We start from the raw sequence: 25,557 nt of genomic DNA on the forward strand, positions 1-25,557 counted from the left end.
GTAAAATGCCATTATATACAAATCACTGAATCATCTATATTTTTAGATCACACAGTTTAACCTTTGATTCTGATTTAGAAAATAGTACAGATAGTGAATTTAATGACAGAGATGCTGAGTAAGTGGACACTGTGAATGAATGTCGTTGTGTCAGAGAAGCTGTAGAAGGGCAGAGTTCCTGCACTGTGATCCACATACAGGAGCTGGAGACTACAGGGAGTGAAGTCTGTTTGTAATTGAAGACTTCAGATGCAAAAGCCTCTAAGTGCCATCTGAAATTTTCTTCTAAAATGAGCATTTCTATCAAGCCTGTATGTTTATGTTCAGTTATTTCACTTTAATGGCAATAAAAAAGGACCTATTAATTGTCATTAAAGTGAAATTACTGAACCTAAACATACAAGCTTAATAAAAATGCTCATTTTAGAAGAAAATTTCAGATGGCACTTAGAGGCTTTTGCATGTGAAGTCTTCAATTGTAACAGGATGAGCAGCTTGAGCCAACGCAGGACAAACTCCAGGACTAATCATTACAACCAAAATCACACTCATCTCCCTTGCTTTCCTGCTGATTCTCTGATATGACACTTATATCCACCTCACCACTCCACTCAACCTCTCAGTAACAGTGTCCACACACTCGCTCTACACAACACCTGAGTCATTGAGCGTGAATCTCATGGAGACAGAGCATAATCCACATGTGAATCAGAAAACCTAAAAACCTAAAATTCACATATTTTAACTTGAGCACCGCGTTTTCAGAATGCCATGTCAAGAGCAAAACGCTGCAAAAGACACTAGCGCAATGGGAGCGTTTACATAAAAAATAAATAAATAAATGGAAAAACACATTCTGTGTGAATGGCCCCAAAAAGTGCACCGTATGATTCACGTATTAATTTTTTCCCCCTAAATTTTTTCGAAGACTACTGAAACAGAAATAAAATGATAGTCTACCGGGATTTTTGAGGACAATGGTAATGTCATGATGTTGAAGCAAAGGATGAAAAAGGAGCAGGATCTATGCGCAACAGTTTTTAAACCTGCAGTCCGTAAGATTTGCCTCTTTATCGCCATCTGTTTGAAACCTGCAATTGCAGTTATTTGTGGAATTATCATCTTTACGTGGGTTGTGTATCGGCACGGCTCCTCAGCGCAGATGAATCTAATGTTTGCTGTCAGTCACCACATCAGTTTGGATACTGTACTTCAGGATCACAGATTCTACATCTTGGAAGTATGACCAAAATAAGAATTTTCATCGGAAAATGTCATCTGAACAAGCAAGTAACATGTCTGCCACTTTTGTTCTGACCAACGGAGGAAAAAAAGCATTACAATAAACCGTGCTGACAATGGTGATTAAATCTAACAATCACTTAGCTCAGATCATGCCAAACCATGCAAATTATTATTATTGTTATACTTTGTTCTCAAATTGTTAATGTTAACAACATCAGCATTGCGTGACTGTGTGTATTTAGTGTGTATTAGCGTTACCTGTAGATTTCAATCTCTGTAGCCACTTCGCAGTCCGAAGTCTTTTGCTTTTGACTATGGGTAAATCTCCAGTTGTCACTGATGACTGTCATTTGGACATTTCTGGATTACAATCCGCCATAAAAAATGACTAATTTAATTATTGCAGCTGCTGTGAGAAAAAACTATAAATGATCTTCTACCAGCAGCATCCTCAAATGATATAGCCTACTAGCTGGGACATGTTCTTTATGTAAACAGACATGACATAATGATACAAAGACGAACGGCGGCATGCTCAAATTTCCAGCGGAAACCTATCAGTACCGCTCTTATTATAAAACATTATTACAAGCTTACCGTTGTGAATCAGGCTAAGGTAAGGAGAAAGTTTTGAACACTGGCTGGTTCTGTACTTGCTCAAAAAAAGATTTTAGGCAATTTTTAAGCAAAAAAAGTTACGGACTGCAGCTTTAATAACTAAATCAAAAGAACAAAAATACTCAGGCATCTAGACAATCTCAAAAAACCAGAACAGAACAAACACATTTACAATGACAATAACAAACTAAAGCCCAAACTGAGGGCTAGATATACACAAATTAATCAGGGATAAAACAGGACAGGTGTGACCAAATTAACGAACTAATGAGTAAGAACAAGGAACAAAGGAAACATAACCAGATAACAGTGCAAAATCTCAAACTCAAACATATCAAACATGAAAAACCCTAACATTAAGTAAAGTGGTACAGTATGTCCCTAAAGCTTGGTGGCAGTAGCTTTTGAAACATTTGATTTATTTGAAGTAAGCAAGATATTAACTGATCTAACAGCTTTATTGCTTATGACAATCCAAAAGAACTTGGTAGATATGCAATCATGAAAAGAAGAAAATAAAATCGCTCCAAAAATAAAGACAAGAATAAGAGACTTGATAGAATTGCCTTGGCAGTGATATTTACAGAGTGTTTCCTGTAGAAAAACAAAATACATCAGGAGAAACACACACTCACAATGTGAAAATACACAAAATGCAGGCAGATATATGACTCATACAAAAGCTGATCAAGTAAAATATTATTTGCTGTAGAAATCAAAAATGTAGTTATTTACTGTACTACTTAGTGTAGTATTCCTCATGCATGTTTTTTTAACTTACTGATATTGGTCACTAAAGGAGACTATATAGCTCTAGATTGCTTTGTTAACTGTGGATTACAATATAGGTGTCTTTCAAAACTTTCTGTTGCAAAACTTAGGAAAATGTCTAGGTCATATAACTATAACAATCGATTAAAACCAAACCACTTGATAATAATATTATTATGTTATATTATAACAAATATGAAAGAAAATAATTAAATACTTCTATTACTTTACATTTTACTGAACAGAACACATACAGTACAAGAATATGTATGTGTGAAACCTCAAAACTTGCAGTGGGATACAGCTGTGTATAATTCAGTTCAGCTTAGTCCAAGTGATGTACACAGTAGGCTGTTGAATGTGACTCAGAAATGTCATTAATTCTGTATGTGAAGACATAATACAGTGAAATACACTATATTGCCAAAAGTATTGGGACACCCCTCCAAATCATTGAATTCAAGTGTTCCAATCACTTCCATGGCCAAAGGTGTATAAAATCAAGCACCTAGGCATGCTGACTGCTTCTACAAACATTTGTGAAAGAATGGGTCGCTCTCAGGAGCTCAGTGAATTCAAGCGTGGTACCGTGATAGGTTGCCACCTGTGCAATAAGTCCATTCGTGAAATTTCCGCACTACTAAATATTCCACGGTCAACTGTTAGTGGTATCATTACAAAGTGGAAGCAATTGGGAACAACAGTAACTCAGCCACGAAGTGGTAGGCCACGTAAATTCACAGAGCGGGGTCAGCGCATGCTGAGGTGCACAGTGCGCGGAAGTCGCCAACTTTCTGTCCTTACATCACCAAATGCAATGCAAAGCGTCGGATGCAGTGGTGTAAAGCACACCGCCACTGGACTCTAGAGCAGTGGAGACGTGTTCTCTGGAGTGACGAATCACGCTTTTCTGTCTGACAATCCAATGGACGAGTCTGGGTTTGGTGTTTGCCAGGAGATCAGTACTTGCCTGACTGCATTGTGCCAAGTGTAATGTTTGGTGGAGGGGGGATTATGGTGTGGGGTTGTTTTTCAGGGGTTGGGCTTGACCCCATAGTTCCAGTGAAAGGAACTCTTAATGCTTCAGCATACCAAGACATTTTGGACAATTTCATGCTCCCAACTTTGTGGGAACAGTTTGGGGATGGCCCCTTCCTGTTCCAACATGACTGCGCACCAGTGCACAAAGCAATGTCCATAAAGACATGGATGAGCGAGTTTGATGTGGAGGAACTTGACTGGCCTGCACAGAGTCCTGACCTCAACCTGATAGAACACCTTTGGGATAAATTAGAGCGGAGACTGCCTTCCAGAAGAGTTGAAGCTGTTATAGCTGCAAAGGGTGGGCCAATTCCATATTAAAACCCTACGGATTAAGAATGGGATGTCAATAAAGTTTATGTGCACGAAAAGGTAGGCGTCCCAAAACTTTTGGCTATATAGTGTATATTATTTCTGTTAATACTGCCAATGGTAACTTTCATATTCATTAATTACTTTGTCATATTCAACTGTCATCATTAGATCGTATGAGAAGATTTTTATTCAGAAATCTGCCTTATTTTAGTGAGAAGTTCAGTATTGATTTATTGATAAGAAAATAAAAGACGTTAAAAGTTAAGACTTAAATGTCTCAAAGTTGCTGATTTATCATGGAGCTCAAATTTCTATAATTCACAGTTTAAATTTTGATCCTCTTGCATTCTATATTGACCTCAAACCCAGGATAGAGAGGCTGAGTGAATGTGGTGTGGACTCTGTGAATGAGGGTCATTGTGTCAGAGACGCTGTAGAAGGACAGAGTTCCTGCACTGTGATCCACATACACTCCTATTCTACAGGAGCTGGAGACTGCAGGGAGTGAAGTCTTTTTTTTCTTATGCCAGAATAAGAAACAAGATTCAGAGCAGGACAAACACCAGGACCGATAATTACATCCAAATCTACACTCATCTCCCTGTCCCTTCCTGCTGATGCTCTTATATGACACTGATATATCCACCACACCACTCCACTCAACCTCCCAGTAACAGCGTCCACACACACTCTCTCTACACAACAACTGATCCCAGTAATCAAATCTGTCTGGATGATCAGGATACGGCTGGACTGTGTCAGTGTATTCAATCACTCTGTTCCCCTCAGACAGATGGAGGTTGTTATTCACTGTGTTTAAATCCGGAGTGAGTTGATGAGAATCTGATTGAGACAGAGCATATAATCAACATGTAAATCAGTAAATTTCAATAACTTAAATAATACTTTTACTTAAAGGATTTACTTTAGTTTTTTTATGGACAGTAACAGTGTTAAATTGAAAGTAACAGAGAGCAGGTGCTTTACACCTGACTGCATGTGAGTGTCATTGTCTGTCATTATTGACATCATAAAACTGTGTGTTTGTAAATGTGAGTATAAAGCACTATATAAATGAATAAGAATAATAATGGTGTTACGGAACACAGAGTCACAACAATGTTGGAATTAATGAGAGAGTTTATACGCAGAAGAAGGTATTGGTCACAAGCAGGTGAGTATAGCAGTTCAAGCCATTAATGCAATAATGGAAGGAAATACTGACAGTTCAGTTTTTTTGCAGGAGATAGAGGAGGTCATGGATGTGAGCAGCTGTAGCACACACTTTGGCGAGACGCGTGGAGAATGGAAAGAGTCTGGCTTATTATTAGTACTTTAATTTCATTTGTTGACTGTATTTCTGTGTCCATGAAAAATAAACTGATTTGATAATAAATGTATATAACTGATTTGAATAAAGTCTCATGTGAAATGAGAATTTTTATTGATAAACTGATGTTTGTGTTCATATTTATGTATTTTATGGAGTTTATTCTGCAATTTTTTTATAGAGTGGGTTAAAACTTGTTCAGTTTCAGTATTTATGTTTGTTAATAGAGACTTACATCGAAGGAACTCCTCCCTGGTCTTGGGTTCAGGGGTAGGAATGATCTCAATGTATGTTACTATGGAAACCAACAGATCTTTATTATAATTCACATACTGTATAAGGTGAAACTATCAAAACCATGTGACATTTAGATATTGTGATTATGCTTTGTATCAACAAAATATTACAATATTACATGATGTATGACTTATTTCTCTCATAAAAAGGATAAATTAGTGTTTTACCTCTACCAGATATCTTTTCTATCTCCTCTCTGCAGAAATGCTCGAGTTTCTCTCCTAGTTGAGACACAGATTTACCAACATCATCAAAAGAGAGACGAGAACTGACAGTGATTCTGGATGAGTCTGTAGATCCAGGAGGGACAGAGAGAGACTGGAAACTCTACACAGACACAAAACACAATAAAACACCAGCTAAAGACACAGAAACATTTGATGGAAAACACAATATGTTCCCTTCCTAAAGACCACTGTCCTGTTTGTCAGATCTCTGTTACCTGGAGGAAATGGATGTGATGGTCTGTGTGTGAAAGCTGCTCCAGCTCAGCATCTCTCCTCTTCAGATCATCAATCTCCTGCTCCAGTTGCTCCAGTATTCCTTCAGCTCGACACACTGCAGTCTTTTCCTTAGCTCTGATCAGCTGTGTCATCTCAGAGCGGCTTCTCTCAATGGAGCGGATCAGCTCAGTAAAGATCCTCTCACTGTCCTCCACTGCTGCCTGTGCAGAGCGCTGTTAGGACACACAGAGAGAGATGCATTAGAATCAGCTCTTACTGGTTCCTCACACAGCCTGTTCCCCACAGTGGGCTTCAGTGAGACTGGAAAGAGCTCCAGCACTGGCTCCTCACTGACTGATTGAGTCCTAACCGAGTCTGAAACAGCTCTTCCAGCAGCCAGCAGTTGTTCTTCTGCTCAAAACTCACCTTGTGAGACTCCACAGCCTCTCTCAGATCCTCAAGCTCCTTCTGTCTCTCCTGGATTCTCTGCTGGCTTGTTCTCTGCATCTCACCCAATTTTCTCTGCAGGAATGACAAATAATCCTCACCTTATTAATGCATGCTAAAAACAAGTAAAACTCTGTGAGTTTAATTGCAAGAATTGTTTTATGATGATCTTCATTTATGTAGCTATTATGTGTTATGTAAATCAAGTCATACCTGTTTCTCAGTCCTCGCTGCTGCAGCTGATACAGTGTCGTGATTTTTGTGTTCATCCACCATACACAGATAACATATACAGTTCTGATCAGTACGACAGTAAATCTCCATCAGTTTCTCATGTTGAGGGCAGATCATCTCCTGCAGTCGTCCAGTGGCGTCCATTAGATTGTGTTTTTTATTTCTGAAGAAACTCTCATGTTGTTCAAGATGATTTTGACAGTAAGAGTTCAGACACACCAGACAGGACTTGATGGCTTTGTTTTTGTCCCCAGTACAGATGTCACACTCCACATCTCCAGATCCAGTGTTACATTGAGCAGGACGAGCAGCTTGTAGTTTTGTCTTCTTGAGTTTCTCCACCACTTCAGTCAGCATGGTGTTTTTACCTAAAACAGGTCTTGGAGTGAAGGTCTGTCTGCACTGAGGACAGCTGTAGACTCCCTTCTGATCATCCTGATCCCAGCAGCCTGTAATACAGCTCATACAGTAACTGTGTCCACAGTGAATGGTCACTGGATCCTTCAGTAGATCCAGGCATATTGAACAGTTAAATTGTTCCTGAGACCATAAAATGCTGTCGTCTGCCATTTTGATGTGTAGAGAGACAACTGCATAACTTTCGTTTTCTCCGAACTGATTCGTTTCCTGCTTCCGGTGCATGCGCGTGTTTTTTCCCAAACCAGTGCAAACAGTTGGGTCCCTAAGATAATAAAGTGTCAGCTGTAGAACAGCATCGTAATAAACTGACCTGGTAAGACAGTGTAAGAATGCAAAGCTACAGAGAGCTTTTTAACTCTTGGAAGTTTATGCAATGGGTTTACTCTTCATGATTAAAAGAATACAGTTGTGATATACTATGTAAATACTGATATTTAGATTGCGTATACTAGTAGTTAAAGGATATGTACTAGTAACAGACACTAGTAAAATAGAGGAGGAGTAACGTTACATGTAAAAACGGCTTACCTTGAACGTCCACTAGATGACAGTGTCGTACAGAAACAGTTTTCGAGCGTGTAAAACTGCCGTGTTCCTTCTGTGGAATTTTCCACGTCTGCCCGTTCTTGCCAAACGCATGTTGCCAAGTTAGCAATTTTGTTGCTAGATTTAGCAACTTTTCAGACTACCCTAGCAACTTTTTTTTTTTTTTTTTTTTTTTAAAAAGCACATAGCAACAAAAAAATTTTAAAATTTATTTGGCAACTTTTAGCAACTTTTGAAAAGTGACTCAAACAATAAAGAAGACACATATTGTCACCTAGATTACACAAGATGAGGAAACCATTGAACAGCTAGCCAGCCAAGCAGCACATCAGCCTGGAGAGAGCTAAAGAAAGATGCCTCTCATTGTAGTATCAGCAGTGTCTCAGATGTTTCTCCTAAACTTCCTTAAGAGAAATAAAAGTAGACACAAATGAGAAAGTCCTGAGAGAAAGGAGTCCAAAATGAGAAATGAGAAACATGGGAGATTTCTTTATTGTCTTGGTGTAATCTTTTTCAAGACTCCATTATAAAAATATTTTTAGAGATTTCTTACTTTTTTTCCCTTTTTTTTTTTGGATGACTTTGTTTCTTCACCTTTAATGGACTGGACCGTAGGATGAGAGACAGGCAGGTAGGGAACAGTAGCAGGGAAGTACCTTTAGCTGGGATTTGAACTCATGCTGCCTGAGGTGCCTCAATGTTGATGTGCTGCCCACAAGACTATGGTTCTGACAGAGGTTTCTCTAAACTCAGGATACTAAGCGCTGATTATTCTCTTATAAATGATTGTTATTGAGATCTCTTACGAAATTTTAGAAACAAATATGAGAGCAGCAGAGTCTCCAGCTAAGGAGAATAATCTGAGCACAGTATATGAAGTTGAAGAGATCTCTTCTAAACTTTAGAGGAGACAAACATGAGAGAAGACCATTGTGAGAGTGTTAGAGTTTTTGTCTCAGGAGACAAGTGTGAGAAGCAGGAGACTCAAGCAAAAGTCTCCATTTGATGTTAAAGTAACATTATTTTTGTCTAGGAGAAATATTTGAGATGTTAAAGAGATCTCACTTTTGATTTTTTTTTCCTATGGCAATCGCTCCAAAAATATAGACAAGAATGAGAGACTTGAGATAATTGCCCTGGCAGTGATATTTATTGAGTGAACTGTACCTAGAGTTACAGAGTGTTTCCTGTGGTAAACAGAATACATCAGGAGAAACACACACTCACAATGTGAAAATACACAAAATGCAGGCAGATTTATGACTCATATGAAAGCTGATCAAGTAAAATATTCTTTGCTGTAGAAATCAACAATATAGATGTATTGATACTGTACTACTTGGTATAGTAATACTATTTCATGCATTTTTTTAAAACTTATTCATATTGGTCAACAAAGTAGGCTAATGATCTCTAGTTTGCTTGTTAACTGTGGATTACAGTTATCATATAACAAATCTGAAAGAGAATAATTTAATATTTTTCCTGCCCTCCTGAAAATAAATGAAGGGCTACATTTTACTGAAACAGAACACAAATTGTACAAAATTACATAAGTGTGAAACTTACATTGGGATTCAGCTGGTAAAATTCAGTTTAGTCCAAGTGATTTTATAAAACCCATTTTTAAAACACCATATAACAGTGTGCACAGTGGGTTGTTCAATGTGAAATTTCATCTGTATGAGAAGACTTTTTTCTTACTCAACAGTCATTATTAGATCATATGAGAAGATTTTTATTTTATTGAGAAGTTCAGTGTTTATTTATTGATTAGAAAATAAAAGACAGTTGCTGATTTATCAAATTTCTAATAAACATTTTATATTTGTAGAATCTCTGTATCGTAATTATTTATAATTTATACAGTTTAACTTTTGATCCACTTTTACTCACTGAACTCAACTCAAACCCAGGATAGAGAGGCTGAGTGAATGTGGTGTGGACTCTGTGAATGAGGGTCATTGTGTCAGAGACGCTGTAGAAGGACAGAGTTCCTGCACTGTGATCCACATACACTCCTATTCTACAGGAGCTGGAGACTACAGGGAGTGAAGTCCTTTTGTTATTGTGCCAGTATGAACAACTGGAATCAGAGCAGAACAAACACCAGGACTGATCATTACGTCCAAACTCCGATTCATTCCCCTGTCCCTTCCTGCTGATGCTCCTATATGACACTAATATACCCACTTTACCACTCCACTCAACCTCCCAGTAACCGCGTCCACACACACTCTCTCTACTCAACACCTGACGACGACCATCAAATCTGTCTGGATGATCAGGATACAGCTGGACTGTGTCAGTGTATTCAATCACTCTGTTCCCTTCAGACAGATGGAGATTTTTATTCACTGTGTTTAAATCCAAAGTGAATTGATGAGAATCTGAAAGAGATAGAGCATATAATCATTTAAATCAGTACATTTCAATCATTTTTTTTTTTTTACTTAATTTTTACTTTTTATGGGCAGTAACCTAAAGAAAGTATTTTACAAAGCACCTCACTACATGTGTCACTGTTATTGACATCACAAAACTTACGTAACAATTATTATTGTTATTAAGTACTTTAAATTGTTGACTATAGTTCTGTTAATGAAAAATAAACTAATAATAAAGGAATATAACTGATTTGAATTAAGTCTTGTGTGAAATGAAAATCTTTATTGATCATGTTGATATTGATGAAACTGATGTTTGTGTTCATATTTATGTACAGGTGCTGGTCATATAATTAGAATATCATCAAAAAGTTGATTTATTTCACTAATTCCATTCAAAAAGTGAAACTTGTATATTATATTCATTCATTACACACAGACTGATATATTTTAAATGTTTTATTTCTTTTAATTTTGATGATTATAACTGACAACTAAAGAAAATCCCAAATTCAGTATCTCAGAAAATTAGAATATTACTTAAGACCAATAAAAAGAAAGGATTTTTAGAAATCTTGGCCAACTGAAAAGTATGAACATGAAAAGTATGAGCATGTACAGCACTCAATACTTAGTTGGGGCTCCTTTTGCCTGAATTACTGCAGCAATGCGGCGTGGCATGGAGTCGATCAGTCTGTGGCACTGCTCGGGTGTTATAAGAGCCCAGGTTGCTCTGATAGTGGCCTTCAGCTCTTCTGCATTGTTGGGTCTGGCATATCGCATCTTCCTCTTCACAATACCCCATAGATTTTCTATGGGGTTAAGGTCAGGCGAGTTTGCTGGCCAATTAAGAACAGGGATACCATGGTCCTTAAACCAGGTACTGGAAGCTTTGGCACTGTGTGCAGGTGCCAAGTCCTGTTGGAAAATGAAATCTGCATCTCCATAAAGTTGGTCAGCAGCAGGAAGCATGAAGTGCTCTAAAACTTCCTGGTATACGGCTGCGTTGACCTTGGACCTCAGAAAACACAGTGGACCAACACCAGCAGATGACATGGCACCCCAAACCATCACTGACTGTGGAAACTTTACACTGGACCTCAAACAACGTGGATTGTGTGCCTCTCCTCTCTTCCTCCAGACTCTGGGACCCTGATTTCCAAAGGAAATGCAAAATTTACTTTCATCAGAGAACATAACTTTGGACCACTCAGCAACAGTCCAGTCCTTTTTGTCTTTAGCCCAGGCGAGACGCTTCTGACGCTGTCTGTTGTTCAAGAGTGGCTTGACACAAGGAATGCGACAGCTGAAACCCATGTCTTGCATACATCTGTGCGTAGTGGTTCTTGAAGCACTGACTCCAGCTGCAGTCCACTCTTTGTGAATCTCCCCCACATTTTTGAATGGGTTTTGTTTCACAATCCTCTCCAGGGTGCGGTTATCCCTATTGCTTGTACACTTTTTTCTACCACATCTTTTCCTTCCCTTCGCCTCTCTATTAATGTGCTTGGACACAGAGCTCTGTGAACAGCCAGCCTCTTTTGCAATGACCTTTTGTGTCTTGCCCTCCTTGTGCAAGGTGTCAATGGTCGTCTTTTGGACAACTGTCAAGTCAGCAGTCTTCCCCATGATTGTGTAGCCTACAGAACTAGACTGAGAGACCATTTAAAGGCCTTTGCAGGTGTTTTGAGTTAATTAGCTGATTAGAGTGTGGCACCAGGTGTCTTCAATATTGAGCCTTTTCACAATATTCTAATTTTCTGAGATACTGAATTTGGGATTTTCCTTAGTTGTCAGTTATAATCATCAAAATGAAAAGAAATAAACATTTGAAATATATCAGTCTGTGTGTAATGAATGAATATAATATACAAGTTTCACTTTTCGAATGGAATTAGTGAAATAAATCAACTTTTTGATGATATTCTAATTATATGACCAGCACCTGTATGTGATCAGATGTCAACATTATGGGACATGGATGCACACACTTCCTAAAACGTTTGTTAGACATAAATTGTTTTACCTTAATATCGGTTTAATATCATTTCAAACAAACAGTCCCTGAAGACGAAAAAGATACTGACTGGTTCTCTAGGCACTCCTTATATACTTCCGGGTCGCGCTATGATTACGTCATAGGCTGTTGCCGGCCAATAGGATTGTCGTGAGTTGATATTGTTTTCAGACACCGGTTCATGCGGAGGCGTTCCCCAATGCGTTTTCGAACGCAGAGTTGAGTTCCCTTTCAAAAGGGAAGCTATTTTATCCCATTGCATGATCATTTGGTGTTTTCACTTAAGTTTTGTAGAATTCCGTTCACGATGTTGATCTGGTTACCGTGAAAACAGTGTCACGCGCTGCTACTTCAGCCATCATATGGTAGAAAATGTCAAAATAAAAAAAATGTGTTCAACAAGCTGACAGAAGTCGATGCATTTCTTTGTTGGTAGGGTGTAAACGTAGTTTTAATGTTGTCTTTGTAAATATTCACTTTCCCATATGGCCACGGAGGAGAATCGGAGGGTCACATTCAGCAGACAGACACCCTTTTTTACAGTCTATGACAGACACCGACATACTGTATTTTTATTTTTTTGTGGGCTATTTATTTCAACAAATGACAACCAAAATCAAACCCATAGAAGCTCGTGAACAGTTCTGAAGTGGCTGTGTGCAAGTTATACTCATTCACAAGCCGAGTGAGAGTCATACTCGCAAATGTAATGTTAATTATTAAACCAAACAAAATACAACACTTTCAAAAACACTCAGCTATGTGATTATTTTATTGAGTGATAGGGAGTAGGTTCAATCAGTGACATTATTAGTTCCCTTTCAGTCGGTCACGTTCGACGTACGTCAGTAGTGACCGACGAATTGGGATATCGCTAGAGAGCCCTATCAGCTTTGAGTGAACTACAACAGGCCAATGGAGTTGGCGTGAGATATTTGCATAATGCGCACCGCCCCCGCCAGGTGGTATAAATAGGGGAGCAGATGCAATCGCACTCTGTCTTTCGCTTCGGAGCCATCTAGTGTGTTTCCAGCTTCAGACTTCAGTGAATTCTTCAAGCTAAGAAAAAGAAAGGAAAATTTCTTCTTCTTGTGTTGGTGTGACGGCACTTCAGCGAGATCGCGAGCTTCCCGGGGAGCCTGAGCTTAATGCTCTCACTGCTGTTTTGACAGCACACATTTCCAATTCCCAGCATTGTGTCTGTTGCGATTTGGGCCGGTTCCTCCGTTGTGTTCGGGGAGTGGTGTACCCGAACACATCGTGACACTCCCTGTGTGCTTCAGCACAAGAGAGCTGAATTTTCCCCTCCTGAAAGAGCTTCACAGACGAACCCTGCGTCTTTTTCAAGATGTCATTTCGTCTGTGCGTTACTGGATGCGGTCGTTCTTTGGTCCCCGCTGACGGCCACAATCGCTGCATCACGTGCCTGGGCGTTCAGCACGCTGAAGCAGCTTTTGTGGATAGTTCATGTTCTCACTGTGGGAACATGACTATTGCAGTGTTGAGATCGAGACTCTCGTTCCTTGGTTCTCAGGGAGCGGGGGTCCCCTCCCCTATGCCCCGTGCCGCCGTTTTCTCTGGCTTCGGCCGGGATGACGGTGCACCGGCGTTTAGGCAGGGTGATCTGAGGATCACGGTCAGGGCTTCCCTCTACCTCACTGCAACCGGTGGTGTTGCCGTCTGAGCGTGCTGGTCCCTCTACGGAGCGACCAGCCGTTTCTTTCGGAGCACCGGCGGATGACTGCATGTCGATCGCGGCATCGGAAGGTGAGCAAGAGTCCTCGGGAGATGAGGACTCGGCTGCGTTACCTCCCTCCGGGACCGTAGCGTTGTCCGAGGACCCTCCACCGTGTCCCGAACCATCTTGGCTCGATGATTGGTACCTCGGGGCGGCCCGCGCTGGTCCCCAGCGCCCCGCCCCGATGCCATTCTTCCCGGAGGTGCATGATGAGGTGACCAGGTCCTGGCGGACGCCCTATAGCATTCGTACGAGACCTGGTCCCTCGTCCGCCTTCACCAACCTGGATGGCGGGGAGGCTAGGGGATATACGCGGATTCCCCCAGTCGAGAGGTCTGTTGCGATGCAACTGTGTCCAACGGGCTCTGGCTGGCGCGGTGAGCCGCGTCTCCCATCCCGGGCCTGTAAATTCTCGTCAGGCTTGACAGAGAAAGCTTACAGAGCCTGCGGACAGGCTGCCTCCGCCTTGCATGCCATGGCCCTTTTGCAAGTTCATCAGGCAAAAGCGTTGATGGAAATGCCCCAGGGAGGTCTTGACCAGCAGCTGCTTGGGGAGCTGCGTGCCGCCACGGACCTCGCCCTCCGGGCGACTAAGGTGATGGCACGTTCTGTTGGTCAGGCGATGGCCACGCTTGTGGTCCAGCAACGCCACCTCTGGCTGACCCTTACTGATATGAGGGATACTGACAAATATCGGTTCCTGGACTCCCCCATATCACAGGTCGGCCTTTTTGGCGACGCGGTAGAGAGCTTCGCCCAGCAGTTCTCTGCCGCCCAGAAGCAGGCTGAGGCTATCAAACACGTCCTGCCCCGGCGGTCCGCTGCTGCCTCCACCCCGCCGCCGGCAGCACAGCCTCAGCCCGCTCGTCGCCGAGGGCGCCCGCCCGCGTCGTCCTCCGCCCCTGCTAAGTTGGCAAAGCAGCAGCCTACACCAGCCAAACAGCAGGGTGCCGGTCGCGGACGCGGCGCCCAGCCCGCTCAGGCCAAGCCAGGTGGCAAGAGGTCGAGGAAGACGCGACCCTGAGACGGGCGACCTGGAGGGGAAGGTTCCTGCTCTTCGGGAGAGGACTCCATCATCTCTCCCACCCCCGGAGGAGGGCCGGGGGGAATTTGTGAAATTGTCTGTCCCGCCGCTGGCTCTCCGGAGTCCAGCGGTACCCACTTCATCACAAAAAGAGCAGTTTCCCAATCCTCCAGGTCACAAGAGACTGCGGCTGTCAGCGCGCGAGGCTCTGCCTTGCCACTCGCAGTCCACTCTCACTTCGCCAGCAGGTCCCAGTGTGGTGGTCGAGGCCGCCCCCCAGCTGTCTCCCATTCACACTGTCACCTCGCAGAGTCTGACCCCACTTCGGGCCGCTGCGCCGTCCGAGTCGGTTTCCAGCACTCTGCTTCGCTTCCCCACCCCCGGTGCATCTGTGGTGCCTTTGGTCCCGCTGGCTCTGTATCTGGAAGCCTGGATAGCGCTCCCCAGCCCGTCCCGCTGGCTCATTCGCACTATCAGACTCGGCTATGCGATTCAGTTCGCCCGGCGTCCCCCGGTCTTCAGGGGTGTCCACTACACTCAGGTGTCCCTGGACAATGCACCTGTTCTCCGGGCGGAGATTGCTGTCCTCCTGGCGAAGGATGCAATCGAGCCGGTCCCTTCAGCCGATATGAAGTCAGGGTTCTACAGCCCCTACTTCATTGTACCAAAGAAGGGCGGTGGGCTACGGCCAATCCTGGATCTGCGTGTCCTGAACCGGTCCCTTCACAGGCTGCCGTTCAAGATGCTTACGCAGAAGCGCATTTTCGAATGCGTCCGTCCCCAGGATTGGTTCGCAGCGATCGACCTGAAGGACGCGTACTTTCATGTCTCGATTCTGCCTCGTCACAGACCCTTCCTACGGTTTGCGTTCGAGGGTCGGGCATATCAGTACAAAGTCCTACCCTTCGGGCTGGCCCTGTCGCCCCGCGTCTTCACGAAGGTTGCGGAGGCGGCCATTGTTCCGCTCAAGGAACAGGGCGTTCGCATCCTCAACTACCTCGCTCATCCTGGCCAGCTCGCGGGAGCAGTTGTGCGAACACAGGGACATGGTGTTAGCTCACCTCAGTCGGTTGGGTCTTCGGGTCAACTGGGACAAGAGCAAACTCTCCCCCGGGCAGAGGATCTCTTATCTCGGTATGGAACTGGATTCGGTCGCCCGGACTGCACGCCTCACCGAGGAGCGCGTCCAGTCAGTGTTGACCTGCCTGAGTACGCTCAAGCGCAGGACAGCGGCCCCACTGAAACTCTTTCAGAGGCTCCTGGGGCATATGGCATCCACAGCCGCAGTCACGCAGCTCGGATTGCTTCATATGAGGCCGCTTCAACACTGGCTCTGCGGCTGGGTCCCGAGATGGGCGTGGCAGCGCGGTACGTTCCGTGTCCCCGTGACACCGAACTGCCGTCGCACCCTCACCAAGTGGTCGGACCCTTCGTTCCTGCGGGCGGGAGTTCCCCTCGAACAAGTGTCCAGGCATGCTGTGGTCCACACAGATGCCTCCTCCATGGGGTGGGGAGCCACGTACAACGGGCATGCAGCCTCGGGTCTGTGGACGGGGCCCCAGCTGCATTGGCATATCAATTGCCTCGAGTTGCTAGCAGTACGTCTTGCACTGGGCCGCTTCCAGGAGCTGTTGACAGACAAGCACGTACTGGTCCGCTCGGACAGCACTGCGGCCGTTGCGTACATCAACCATCAGGGTGGTCTACGCTCCCGCCATATGTCGCAACTCGCCCGCCATCTCTTGCTATGGAGTCAGGAGCATCTGAGGTCGCTTCGTGCCATTCACGTCCCAGGCGTGCTCAACCGTGCAGCCGACGAGCTCTCACGGCAGCCTCCGCTTCCGGGCGAATGGCGGCTCCATCCCCAGGTGGTCCAGCTGATCTGGCAGCGCTTCGGCGAGGCACAGGTAGATCTGTTCGCCTCCCCGGAAACTGCCCACTGCCAGTTGTTCTATTCCCTGACCGGCGGCACGCTCGGCACGGATGCCCTGGCAATCAGCTGGCCCCGGGGCCTACGCAAATATGCGTTTCCCCCAGTGAGCCTTCTCGCACAGCTCCTGTGCAAAGTCAGGGAGGACAAGGAGCAGGTCTTGTTAGTGGCTCCATACTGGCCCACTCGGACCTGGTTCTCGGACCTCACGTTCCTCGCGACAGCACCTCCCTGGCCCATTCCTCTGAGGAAGGACCTCCTGACTCAGAGACGGGGCACCCTCTGGCACCCGCGTCCCGACCTGTGGAAACTCCATGTGTGGTCCCTGGATGGGACGCGGAGGTTCTGAGTGATCTCCCGCAAGCGGTCGCAGACACCATCACTTCCGCTAGAGCTCCTTCTACGAGGAACCTCTATGCGCTGAAGTGGAACCTATTCGTCGAATGGTGTTCCTCTCAACCAGAGCGAGAGGACCCCCGATCATGTTCGATCAGAACCGTGCTTTCCTTTCTGCAAGAGGGCCTGGAGCGAAGGCTGTCTCCCTCCACCCTCAAGGTGTATGTTGCCGCTATCGCCGCACATCACTATGCAGTTGATGGTAAATCGCTAGAGAAGCACGATCTGATCGTCAGGTTCTTGAGGGGGGCGAGGAGACTGAATCCTCCCCGGCCCCCATCTGTACTCTCTTGGGATCTGACCCTGGTTCTTACATCTCTCCGGGGTCGTCCCTTCGAGCCTTTGCAATCAGTCGAGTTAAAAGTACTGTCCCTAAAGACCGTCCTCCTGGTTGCATTGGCCTCGCTCAAGAGGGTAGGGGACCTGCACGCATTTTCGGTTGACGAATCGTGCCTGGAATTCGGGCCCGGTGACTCTCACGTTATCCTGAGACCCCGGCCTGGATATGTGCCCAAGGTTCCTACCACTCCCTTTCGAGATCAGGTAGTGAACCTGCAAGCGCTGCCTTCGGAGGAGGCAGACCCAGCCCTAGCTTTGCTCTGTCCCGTCCGCGCTCTGCGCCTGTACGTGGACAGAACGCGAAGCTTCAGGACCTCAGATCAGCTCTTTGTCTGTTACGGAGGCCAGCAGAAGGGAAAGGCTGTCTCCAAGCAGAGGATGGCCCACTGGATAGTGGACGCCATCGCCCTGGCGTATGAGTCCCAGGGCGTGCCTTGCCCGCTCAGGTTGAGAGCCCACTCCACCAGAGGAGTGGCCTCTTCCTGGGCGCTGGTGCACGGCGCCTCGCTGACAGATATCTGTAGAGCTGCGGGCTGGGCGACACCTAACACGTTCGCTAGATTCTATAGCCTTCGTGTAGAACCGGTATCTTCCTGTGTACTCGCTCACCAGCCGGTAGATGCGAAGAGCCCGTTCTAGTGTCGGCTTGCAATGCCACTCCCGCCCCCTGGGCCGGATACGTGCATCCTTTTTACTCCAGTCGAGTTCCCCGCTTGGCGAACCCTGTCGAGTTCCTCCGCCTCCCCCTTCGGCTCGGACATTGCGGAGTGTCTGATGCCAGGCCAAACCTCCGTCACCGACGTTGACGTTTGGCTGGGTTCCACATGTCGTGACCCCTCCACGTGAGTGGTCCCATGTGTGTATTTGTCCACGGTCAACTCCCTACGGCGAGCCCGTGTCTTTCCCTAGCAGAGCCAGCTCTGCTGTCACCTGTCAGATGAGTCTCCCCCTACCCAGGTGGAGCCATCCCAGGGACTCCATATGCGTACTGCCCTCGGCCAGTCCATATGTGTACTCTCCACGTAAATTCCTCCCCTACGGGTGGGTAGTGGTCTCCGCAGCGTCCCCTACGGGTTCGCTTCCCCAGTGTAGTCTAGTTTACTTAGTGGGTATGTCGGAACAGCAGTAGACTCTCTCGGCGTAAGCTCGCCCCTTCCCCGTCCCACTGGTGCGCCGGGTGGCTAGAGCTTGCGCTGGGCACTGGAAGGGGTTCATACTGTGGCGCTTTATTTGGGATCCCAATTCGTCGGTCACTACTGACGTACGTCGAACGTGACCGACTGAAAGGGAACGTCTCGGTTACGTATGTAACCCTCGTTCCCTGAAGGAGGGAACGGAGACGTACGTCCCGTCGCCACAGTTGCTGTACCCTCGCTGTAGTGCGGACTAGATTGTCTCCTCAGCGAAAAACAGAGTGCGATTGCATCTGCTCCCCTATTTATACCACCTGGCGGGGGCGGTGCGCATTATGCAAATATCGCACGCCAACTCCATTGGCCTGTTGTAGTTCACTCGAAGCTGATAGGGCTCTCTAGCGATATCCAAATTCGTCGGTCACTACTGACGTACGTCTCCGTTCCCTCCTTCAGGGAACGAGGGTTACATACGTAACCGAGACGATTTTCTATATGCCGTCTCTCCGTCACCACCTCAACCTGCTTCCCTTAGTGTGTTTTTACACATAGAAAAGGTGAAAATTGTATTACACCGTCCAGTTTTTCCCCTGAATGATGATGTGAGCTCTTGTCGCAATTCTCGATTCAGCATGACCTAAAATGACAACATTTTTCACAATCACGACAGAAAATCAAAAATACTGCCTTAACTTCACTAGCAGAAAGGCAGCATGATATAAACAAACCAGACCAGAACTGAATGCGGCGTGACGGCAGCTTCACATTCTCTATATCTAACTCCTCGATGGCAGTCAAGTCTTTCAATTCAGTAGAAAAATCGCTCCTCTTCATAACATAAGGTTCACGTCCAAAATATGTTGTGATTTTCTGTTCATACCTTTCTAAACCAGTACAGTACAGACTTTTCCCCATTTCTTCCATTCTAATTTTCACTGCTTGCCCTCCACATTAATTTCGCACGTCACCAGAACCAAGTGATTGCAAACAACCTATCTGAGCCCATTGCGTATTTCAGAGAGAGTGGTCAGAAAGTCAACCCGGCCGTTCAAATGACAATGAAAACAGCGGTGTAGAATAAAGGTAAAATATATGAAAACGAAAAAAAACCCCCCCGAAGCATTAAGACATGTTAAACTGCGCCCCATAAACACAATCAAGCCTAGACCTAAAAAAAACAGTGAACCGCCCCTTAAGTGTACTGCAAGTGGTAACTAAATACAATTTCTTTTTAAAACAGACATGTTAAAAGCACATTTTAGTTCATATTCATGGTGTCTCAAAATAGCACAGTTGTGTACATTTAGATATTCTTAGGATTATCTTAAAAAGTACTAAAGAAGAATTTTTAGTACATTAAGTACAAAATTAGTGCACGAAAATATAGCTCTTTAAGGACATTATGGAAGTGTACTAAATGTACTAAAATAAAGTGTATTTTAGTGCACTTTTTTTCCACCTGGGTACTGAAACAGAAATAAAATGATAGGCTACTGGGATTTTTCAAACACATTTAAAATGACAATAACAGACAAACTAAAGCACAAACTGAGGGCTAGATATACACAAACTAATCAGGGGTAAATCAGGACAGGTGTGATTAAATCAACAAACTAATGAGTAAACACGGAACAAAGGAAACAAACAGAAAACAGTGCAAAATCTCAAACTCAAACATGACAAAACCCTAACAAGTAAAGTGGTATGTCCCTAAAGCTTGGTGGCAGTAGTTTTTGAAACATTTATTTGATTTATTTGAAGTGAGCAAGATATTAACTGATCTAACATCTTTATTGCTTAGATATGCAGTCATGAAAAAAAGAAAATAAAATCGCTCCAAAAATAAAGACAAGAATGAGAGACTTGAGATAATTGCCCTGGCAGTGATATTTATTGAGTGAACTGTACCTAGAGTTACAGTACCTAGAGTTTCCTGTGGTAAACAGAATACATCAGGAGAAACACACACTCACAATGTGAAAATACACAAAATGCTCCTATTTAAGCTGATCAAGTAAAATATTATTTGCTGTAGAAATCAATAATGTAGTTATTTACTGTACTACTTGGTGTATTTCTATTTCATGCATGTTTTTTTTTTTTTTTTACTTATTGATATTAGTCACCAAAAGAAGACTAGCTCTAGTTTGCTTGTTAACTGTGGATTACAATATAGGTATATATTTTAAAGTGTTCTGTTGCAAAACGTATGAAAATGTCTAGGTTGTATAACTATAACAACAAATTAAATCCAAACTACTTGATGATATAACAAATATGAAAGAAAATAATTGTATATTTTTCCTACCCTTACATTTGACTGAAATAGAACACATACAGTACAAGAATATGCATATGTGAAGCCTAAAAACTTGCAGTGGGATACAGCTGGGTATAATTCGGATCAGCTTAGTCCAAGTGATTTCATAAAACCCTTTTTATAAAAATTTACACAGTAGGCTGTTGAATGTGACTCAGAAATTTCATTAATCCTGTATGTGAAGACATAATACAGTGAACATATGTTGTTACTGTCAAAGGCAACTTTCAGAAGTTCAGAGAAGATCAGTATTGATTTATTGATTAGAAAATAAAAGACTTCAATGTCTCACAGGTGCTGATTTGTCATGGAGGTCAAATTTACAATAAGCTAATTTTATTTGTAAAATCTCTGTATTTACAATTTACACAGTTTAAATTTTGATCCTTTATTGCATTCTGAGCTGAACTCAAACCCAGGATAGAGAGGCTGAGTGAATGTGGTGTGGACTCTGTGAATGAGGGTCATTTTGTCAGAGACGCTGTAGAAGGACAGAGTTCCTGCACTGTGATCCACATACACTCCTATTCTGGAGCTGGAGACTGCTAAAGGGAGTTCAGTCTCTTTGTTATTGTGCCAGAATGAACAATTGCAGTCAGAGCAGGACAAACTCCAGGACTGATCATTAAATCCAAATCTACACTTCTTTCCCCATCCCTTCCTTCTGATGCTCTTATATGACACTGCTATATCCACTTGACCACTCAACTCAACCTCCCAGTAACAGCGTCCACACACACTCTCTCTACACAACATCTGATCCAGATAATCAAATCTGTCTGGATGATCAAGATACGGCTGCTCTTTACGAGCGTATTTAATCACTCTGTTCCCTTCAGACACATGGAGCTTTTTATTCAGTGTGTTAAAATCCGGAGTGAGTTGATGAGAATCTGATAGAGAAAGAGCATATAATCAACATGTAAATCAGTAAACCTCAATCACTGAAATAATATCTTTATTTAAAAGATTTACTTTATCTTTTTATCGACAGTAACACTGTTAAAGTTAAGGTAACAAAAAGCAGGTGTTTTACAAAGCACCACCTGACTACATCAAAGTGGTACTGTTATTGACATCATAAAACTGTTTGTGGCTGTAATACGTAATAATAACGAATTATTCTTGTTATTAATTACTTTCTTGATGAACTGATGTTTGTGTTCATATTTATGCATTTTTATGGAGTTTATTCGGCAATTTTATTATAGAGTGGGTTAAAACTTGTTCAGTTTCAGTATGTTTGTGTTAATAGAGACTTACATTGAAGGAAATCCTCCCTGGTCTTGGGTTCAGGGGGAGGAATGATCACAATGCATGTTACTATGGAAACCAACAGATCTTTATTATAATTCACATACTGTATAAAGAGAAACTATAAAAATTATGTCACATTCAGATATTGACATGCTTTGTATCTACAAAATATTACAATATCACATGATATGTATGAACTATTTCTCTAATAAGAGGATGAATTAATGTTTTACCTCTATCAGATATCTGTTCTATTTCCTCTCTGCAGAAATGCTCCAGTTTCTCTCTCAGATATGAGACAGCTTCACTAAAATCATCAAAAGAGAGACGAGAACTGACAGTGATTCTGGATAAGTCTGTAGATCCAGGAGGGACAGGAGAGAGAGACTGGAAACTCTACACAGACACAAAAACTCAATAGAAACACCAGCTAAAGACACAGAAACATTTGATAGAAAACATAATCTCTTCCCTCCCTAAAGACCACTGTCCTGTTTGTCAGATCTCTGTTACCTGGAGGAAATGGATGTGATGGTCTGTGTGTGAAAGCTGCTCCAGCTCAGCATCTCTCCTTCTCAGATCATCAATCTCCTGCTCCAGTCGCTCCAGTTGTCCTTCAGCTTGACTCACTGCAGTCTTTTCCTGATCTCTGATCAGCTGTGTCACCTCAGAGCGGCTTCTCTCAATGGAGCGGATCAGCTCAGTAAAGATCCTCTCACTGTCCTCCACTGCTGCCTGTGCAGAGCGCTGTTAGGACACACAGAGAGAGACGTATTAGAATCAGCTCTTACTGGTCCCTCACACAGCCTGTTCCCCACAGTGGGCTTCAGTGACTGGAAAGAGCTCCAGCACTGGCTCCTCACTGACTGATTGAGGAGAGTCCTAACTGAGTCTGAAACAGCTCTTCCAGCAGCCAGCAGTTGTTCTTCTGCTCTAAACTCACCTTGTGAGACTCCACAGCCTCTCTCAACTCCACAAGCTGCTTCAGTTTCTCCTGGATTCTCTGCTGGAATTTCCTCTCCATCTCACCCAATTTTCTCTGCAGGAATGACAAATAATCCTCACCTTATAAATATTACTGCATGCTAAAATCAAGTAAAACTCTGTGCAAGTTTAACATTGTCACAAAACTAAATAGCTGCAAAGATGAAATCCCATGTAAGAATTGTTTTATAATGATTATCTTCATTTATGTAGCTATTATGGGTAAATCAAGTCATACCTGTTTCTCAGTCCTCTCTGCTGCAGCTGATACAGTGTCGTGGTTTTTGTGTTCATCCATTGTACACAGATAACATATACAGTTCTGATCAGTACGACAGAAAATCTCAAGCAGTTTCTCGTGTTTAGGGCAGATCATCTCCTGCAGTCGTCCAGTGGCGTCCATTAGATTGTGTTTTTTATTTTTGAAGAAACTCTCATGTTGTTCCAGATGATTTTGGCAGTAAGAGTTCAGACACACCAGACAGGACTTGATGGCTTTGTTTTTGTCCCCAGTACAGATGTCACACTCCACATCTGCAGATTCAGTGTAACATTGAACAGGACGAGCAGCTTGTAGTTTTGTCTTCTTGAGTTTCTCCAGCACTTCAACCAGCATGGTGTTTTTACCTAAAACAGGTCTTGGAGTGAAGGTCTGTCTGCACTGAGGACAGCTGTAGACTCCCTTCTGATCATCCTGATCCCAGCAGCCTGTAATACAGTTCATACAGTAACTGTGTCCACAGGGAATTGTCACTGGATTCTTCAGTAGATCCAGACAGATTGAACAGTTAAATTCATCCTGAGACCATGAAATACTGGCGTCTGCCATTTTGTTGTGTAGAGAGACGTGTAACACGGCTTAACTTTCGTTTTCTCCGAACTGAGGCGTTTCCTACTTCTGTTTCCTTGTTCTTCTGTTTAAGAAACGTGTGCAAACTGTTATGAAATGTCAACTGTAGAACAGCATCATAATAGACAGACCCGGTAAGACAGTGTAAGAATGCAAAGCTACAGAGAGCTACTTCTATAACTTTCTAACTTTTGAAAGTTTATGCAGTTGGATTACATTGTGCATGATTAAAAGAATACAATTGTGATATACTATTTAAATACTACTGATATTTGGATTACGTATATTAGTAGTTAAAGAATACGTACAAGTAACAAAAAATATAAAAACGGCTTGCCTTGAACGTCCACTAGATGACAGTGTCGTACAGAAACACAGTTTTCGAGCGTGTAAAACTGCCGTGTTCCAGTAGAGGGCGCTCTCACACCCTGGGGAATTTTCCATCTGTGCCTTTTCGTGCCAAACGCATGATACAGCACATTCTAGCGTTCAAGCCGCTCAGACTGTCATGCAATATAATTAAAAAAAACTTCATTCTGATTACACAAGTCAAAGCATATCGAAAACACTAATAAAACTCAACCATAAAGCTGAAAATGCATTAGCTATACCTATACATGCAAAGTAATTTGCTATAGTGGAGCATGAGAATTTGGTAGAAAGCGAGAAAAATAAACAGAAACAGGAGTAGTGCTGAAGGATTTTAGTTTTATTATTTTTGAGATAACCAGCTAAAACCATATTAAAGCAGGTTAAGCTTTGCTGGTCTTAGGTGGTTCAAACTGTTTTCCAGTTAAGCCCAGCTGGTATTCATGTGGTTTAACTGGTTAGCAAGCTTATCTCCTTGCTTGACCAGTTGAAATGTGCCTAAAACTCTTATAAAAGAGCCAACAGACCAGACCAACCGGGCTTAGAGACAGGGGCGGATCTAGAAAATTATTTATAGGGTGGCAAAGGGGTGGCATGAGGTCTATGAGGGGTGGCAACACCAAAGCAAGCGCCCATGTGTAGTTTTTGGAGATTTATGGCCTGACATACACAATTGTGTTCACAAACATTGCATTACCACAAAGTAGTCATCTATACTGTTTAAAATTAAAAATAAATAACAAGATTTCAATATCCATCATGGCACCAAGTCAAGACACTATACGAAAAACATCAGCAGATTCTAAATTAGTCTAGCTTGTATCACTAAAAGAGATGAGCAGTTTCATTAATATTACACAGGCTACTTCAATGGTATAAATCACATGTTTTAGTTCAAGTTAAAGAACAACAAAAACTTGTTTTTTTGCAAACAATTTTTGAGTTTCTGTTATTAACAGAGGTGGGAATGTCTGTGTGTGTTCACCCAGAACACCCTATCAACTACATACTCAGGCAACACCCCAGCAATTGCATAGCAAGAGCCTAGAAACCACCCAGAATCTCCTAGCAACCACCTAGCAACACTTTAGCAATCACCCAGAACA

General features: G+C 43.3%; 2 protein-coding genes across 5 annotated transcripts; both read right to left on the reverse strand.

The window, feature by feature from the left end:
• Positions 1 to 19: 19 nt before the first annotated feature.
• On the reverse strand, positions 20 to 8,067 carry LOC127495340 (tripartite motif-containing protein 16-like). 2 transcript variants are annotated; one of them, XM_051862127.1, is made up of 7 exons: positions 6,721 to 8,067; positions 6,487 to 6,582; positions 6,060 to 6,293; positions 5,785 to 5,944; positions 5,556 to 5,615; positions 4,348 to 4,833; positions 20 to 102 (listed from the first exon to the last, which is right to left on the reverse strand). In XM_051862127.1, the coding sequence occupies exons 1-7, from the start codon at positions 7,381 to 7,383 to the stop codon at positions 35 to 37; spliced, it is 1,767 nt and encodes a 588-aa protein (XP_051718087.1). In that variant the 5' UTR covers positions 7,384 to 8,067; the 3' UTR covers positions 20 to 34. The 2 variants fall into 2 exon arrangements, with proteins under 2 accessions (XP_051718087.1, XP_051718077.1); XM_051862117.1 differs by lacking the exon at positions 20 to 102 and having other exon boundaries at positions 2,303 to 4,833; positions 6,721 to 7,905.
• A 768-nt stretch (positions 8,068 to 8,835) lies between these two features.
• On the reverse strand, positions 8,836 to 24,073 carry LOC127495348 (E3 ubiquitin/ISG15 ligase TRIM25-like). Of its 3 annotated transcripts, none has more exons than XM_051862148.1 (6): positions 23,471 to 24,073; positions 23,192 to 23,287; positions 22,762 to 22,995; positions 22,482 to 22,644; positions 22,255 to 22,314; positions 8,836 to 10,064 (listed from the first exon to the last, which is right to left on the reverse strand). In XM_051862148.1, exons 1-6 carry the CDS (start codon positions 24,059 to 24,061, stop codon positions 9,562 to 9,564), a joined length of 1,647 nt encoding a protein of 548 aa, XP_051718108.1. In that variant the 5' UTR covers positions 24,062 to 24,073; the 3' UTR covers positions 8,836 to 9,561. The 3 variants fall into 3 exon arrangements, with proteins under 3 accessions (XP_051718108.1, XP_051718099.1, XP_051718115.1); XM_051862139.1 differs by having other exon boundaries at positions 8,836 to 10,097; XM_051862155.1 differs by lacking the exon at positions 8,836 to 10,064 and adding an exon at positions 21,868 to 21,884 and having other exon boundaries at positions 22,482 to 22,555.
• Between the last annotated feature and the right edge of the window lie 1,484 nt (positions 24,074 to 25,557).

This window comes from Ctenopharyngodon idella, chromosome 2 (genome assembly GCF_019924925.1).
Source record: "Ctenopharyngodon idella isolate HZGC_01 chromosome 2, HZGC01, whole genome shotgun sequence".
Lineage (NCBI taxonomy): Eukaryota > Metazoa > Chordata > Actinopteri > Cypriniformes > Xenocyprididae > Ctenopharyngodon > Ctenopharyngodon idella.

Bases quoted from the DNA above. Each gene is read 5' to 3' on its own strand.
- LOC127495348 (XM_051862139.1), bottom strand. From the start codon at position 24,061: ATGGCAGACGCCAGTATTTCATGGTCTCAGGATGAATTTAACTGTTCA. The intron at 22,645-22,761 runs GTAACAGAGATC...GTGTCTGTGTAG, and splicing joins ATCACATCCATTTCCTCCAG to AGTTTCCAGTCTCTCTCTCC. The intron at 22,315-22,481 runs GTAAAACATTAA...TGGTTTCCATAG, and splicing joins AGAACAGATATCTGATAGAG to TAACATGCATTGTGATCATT.
- LOC127495340 (XM_051862127.1), bottom strand. From the start codon at position 7,383: ATGCACCGGAAGCAGGAAACGAATCAGTTCGGAGAAAACGAAAGTTAT. The intron at 5,616-5,784 runs GTAAAACACTAA...TGGTTTCCATAG, and splicing joins AGAAAAGATATCTGGTAGAG to TAACATACATTGAGATCATT. The intron at 4,834-5,555 runs GTAAGTCTCTAT...TGTCTCAATCAG, and splicing joins CAGGGAGGAGTTCCTTCGAT to ATTCTCATCAACTCACTCCG.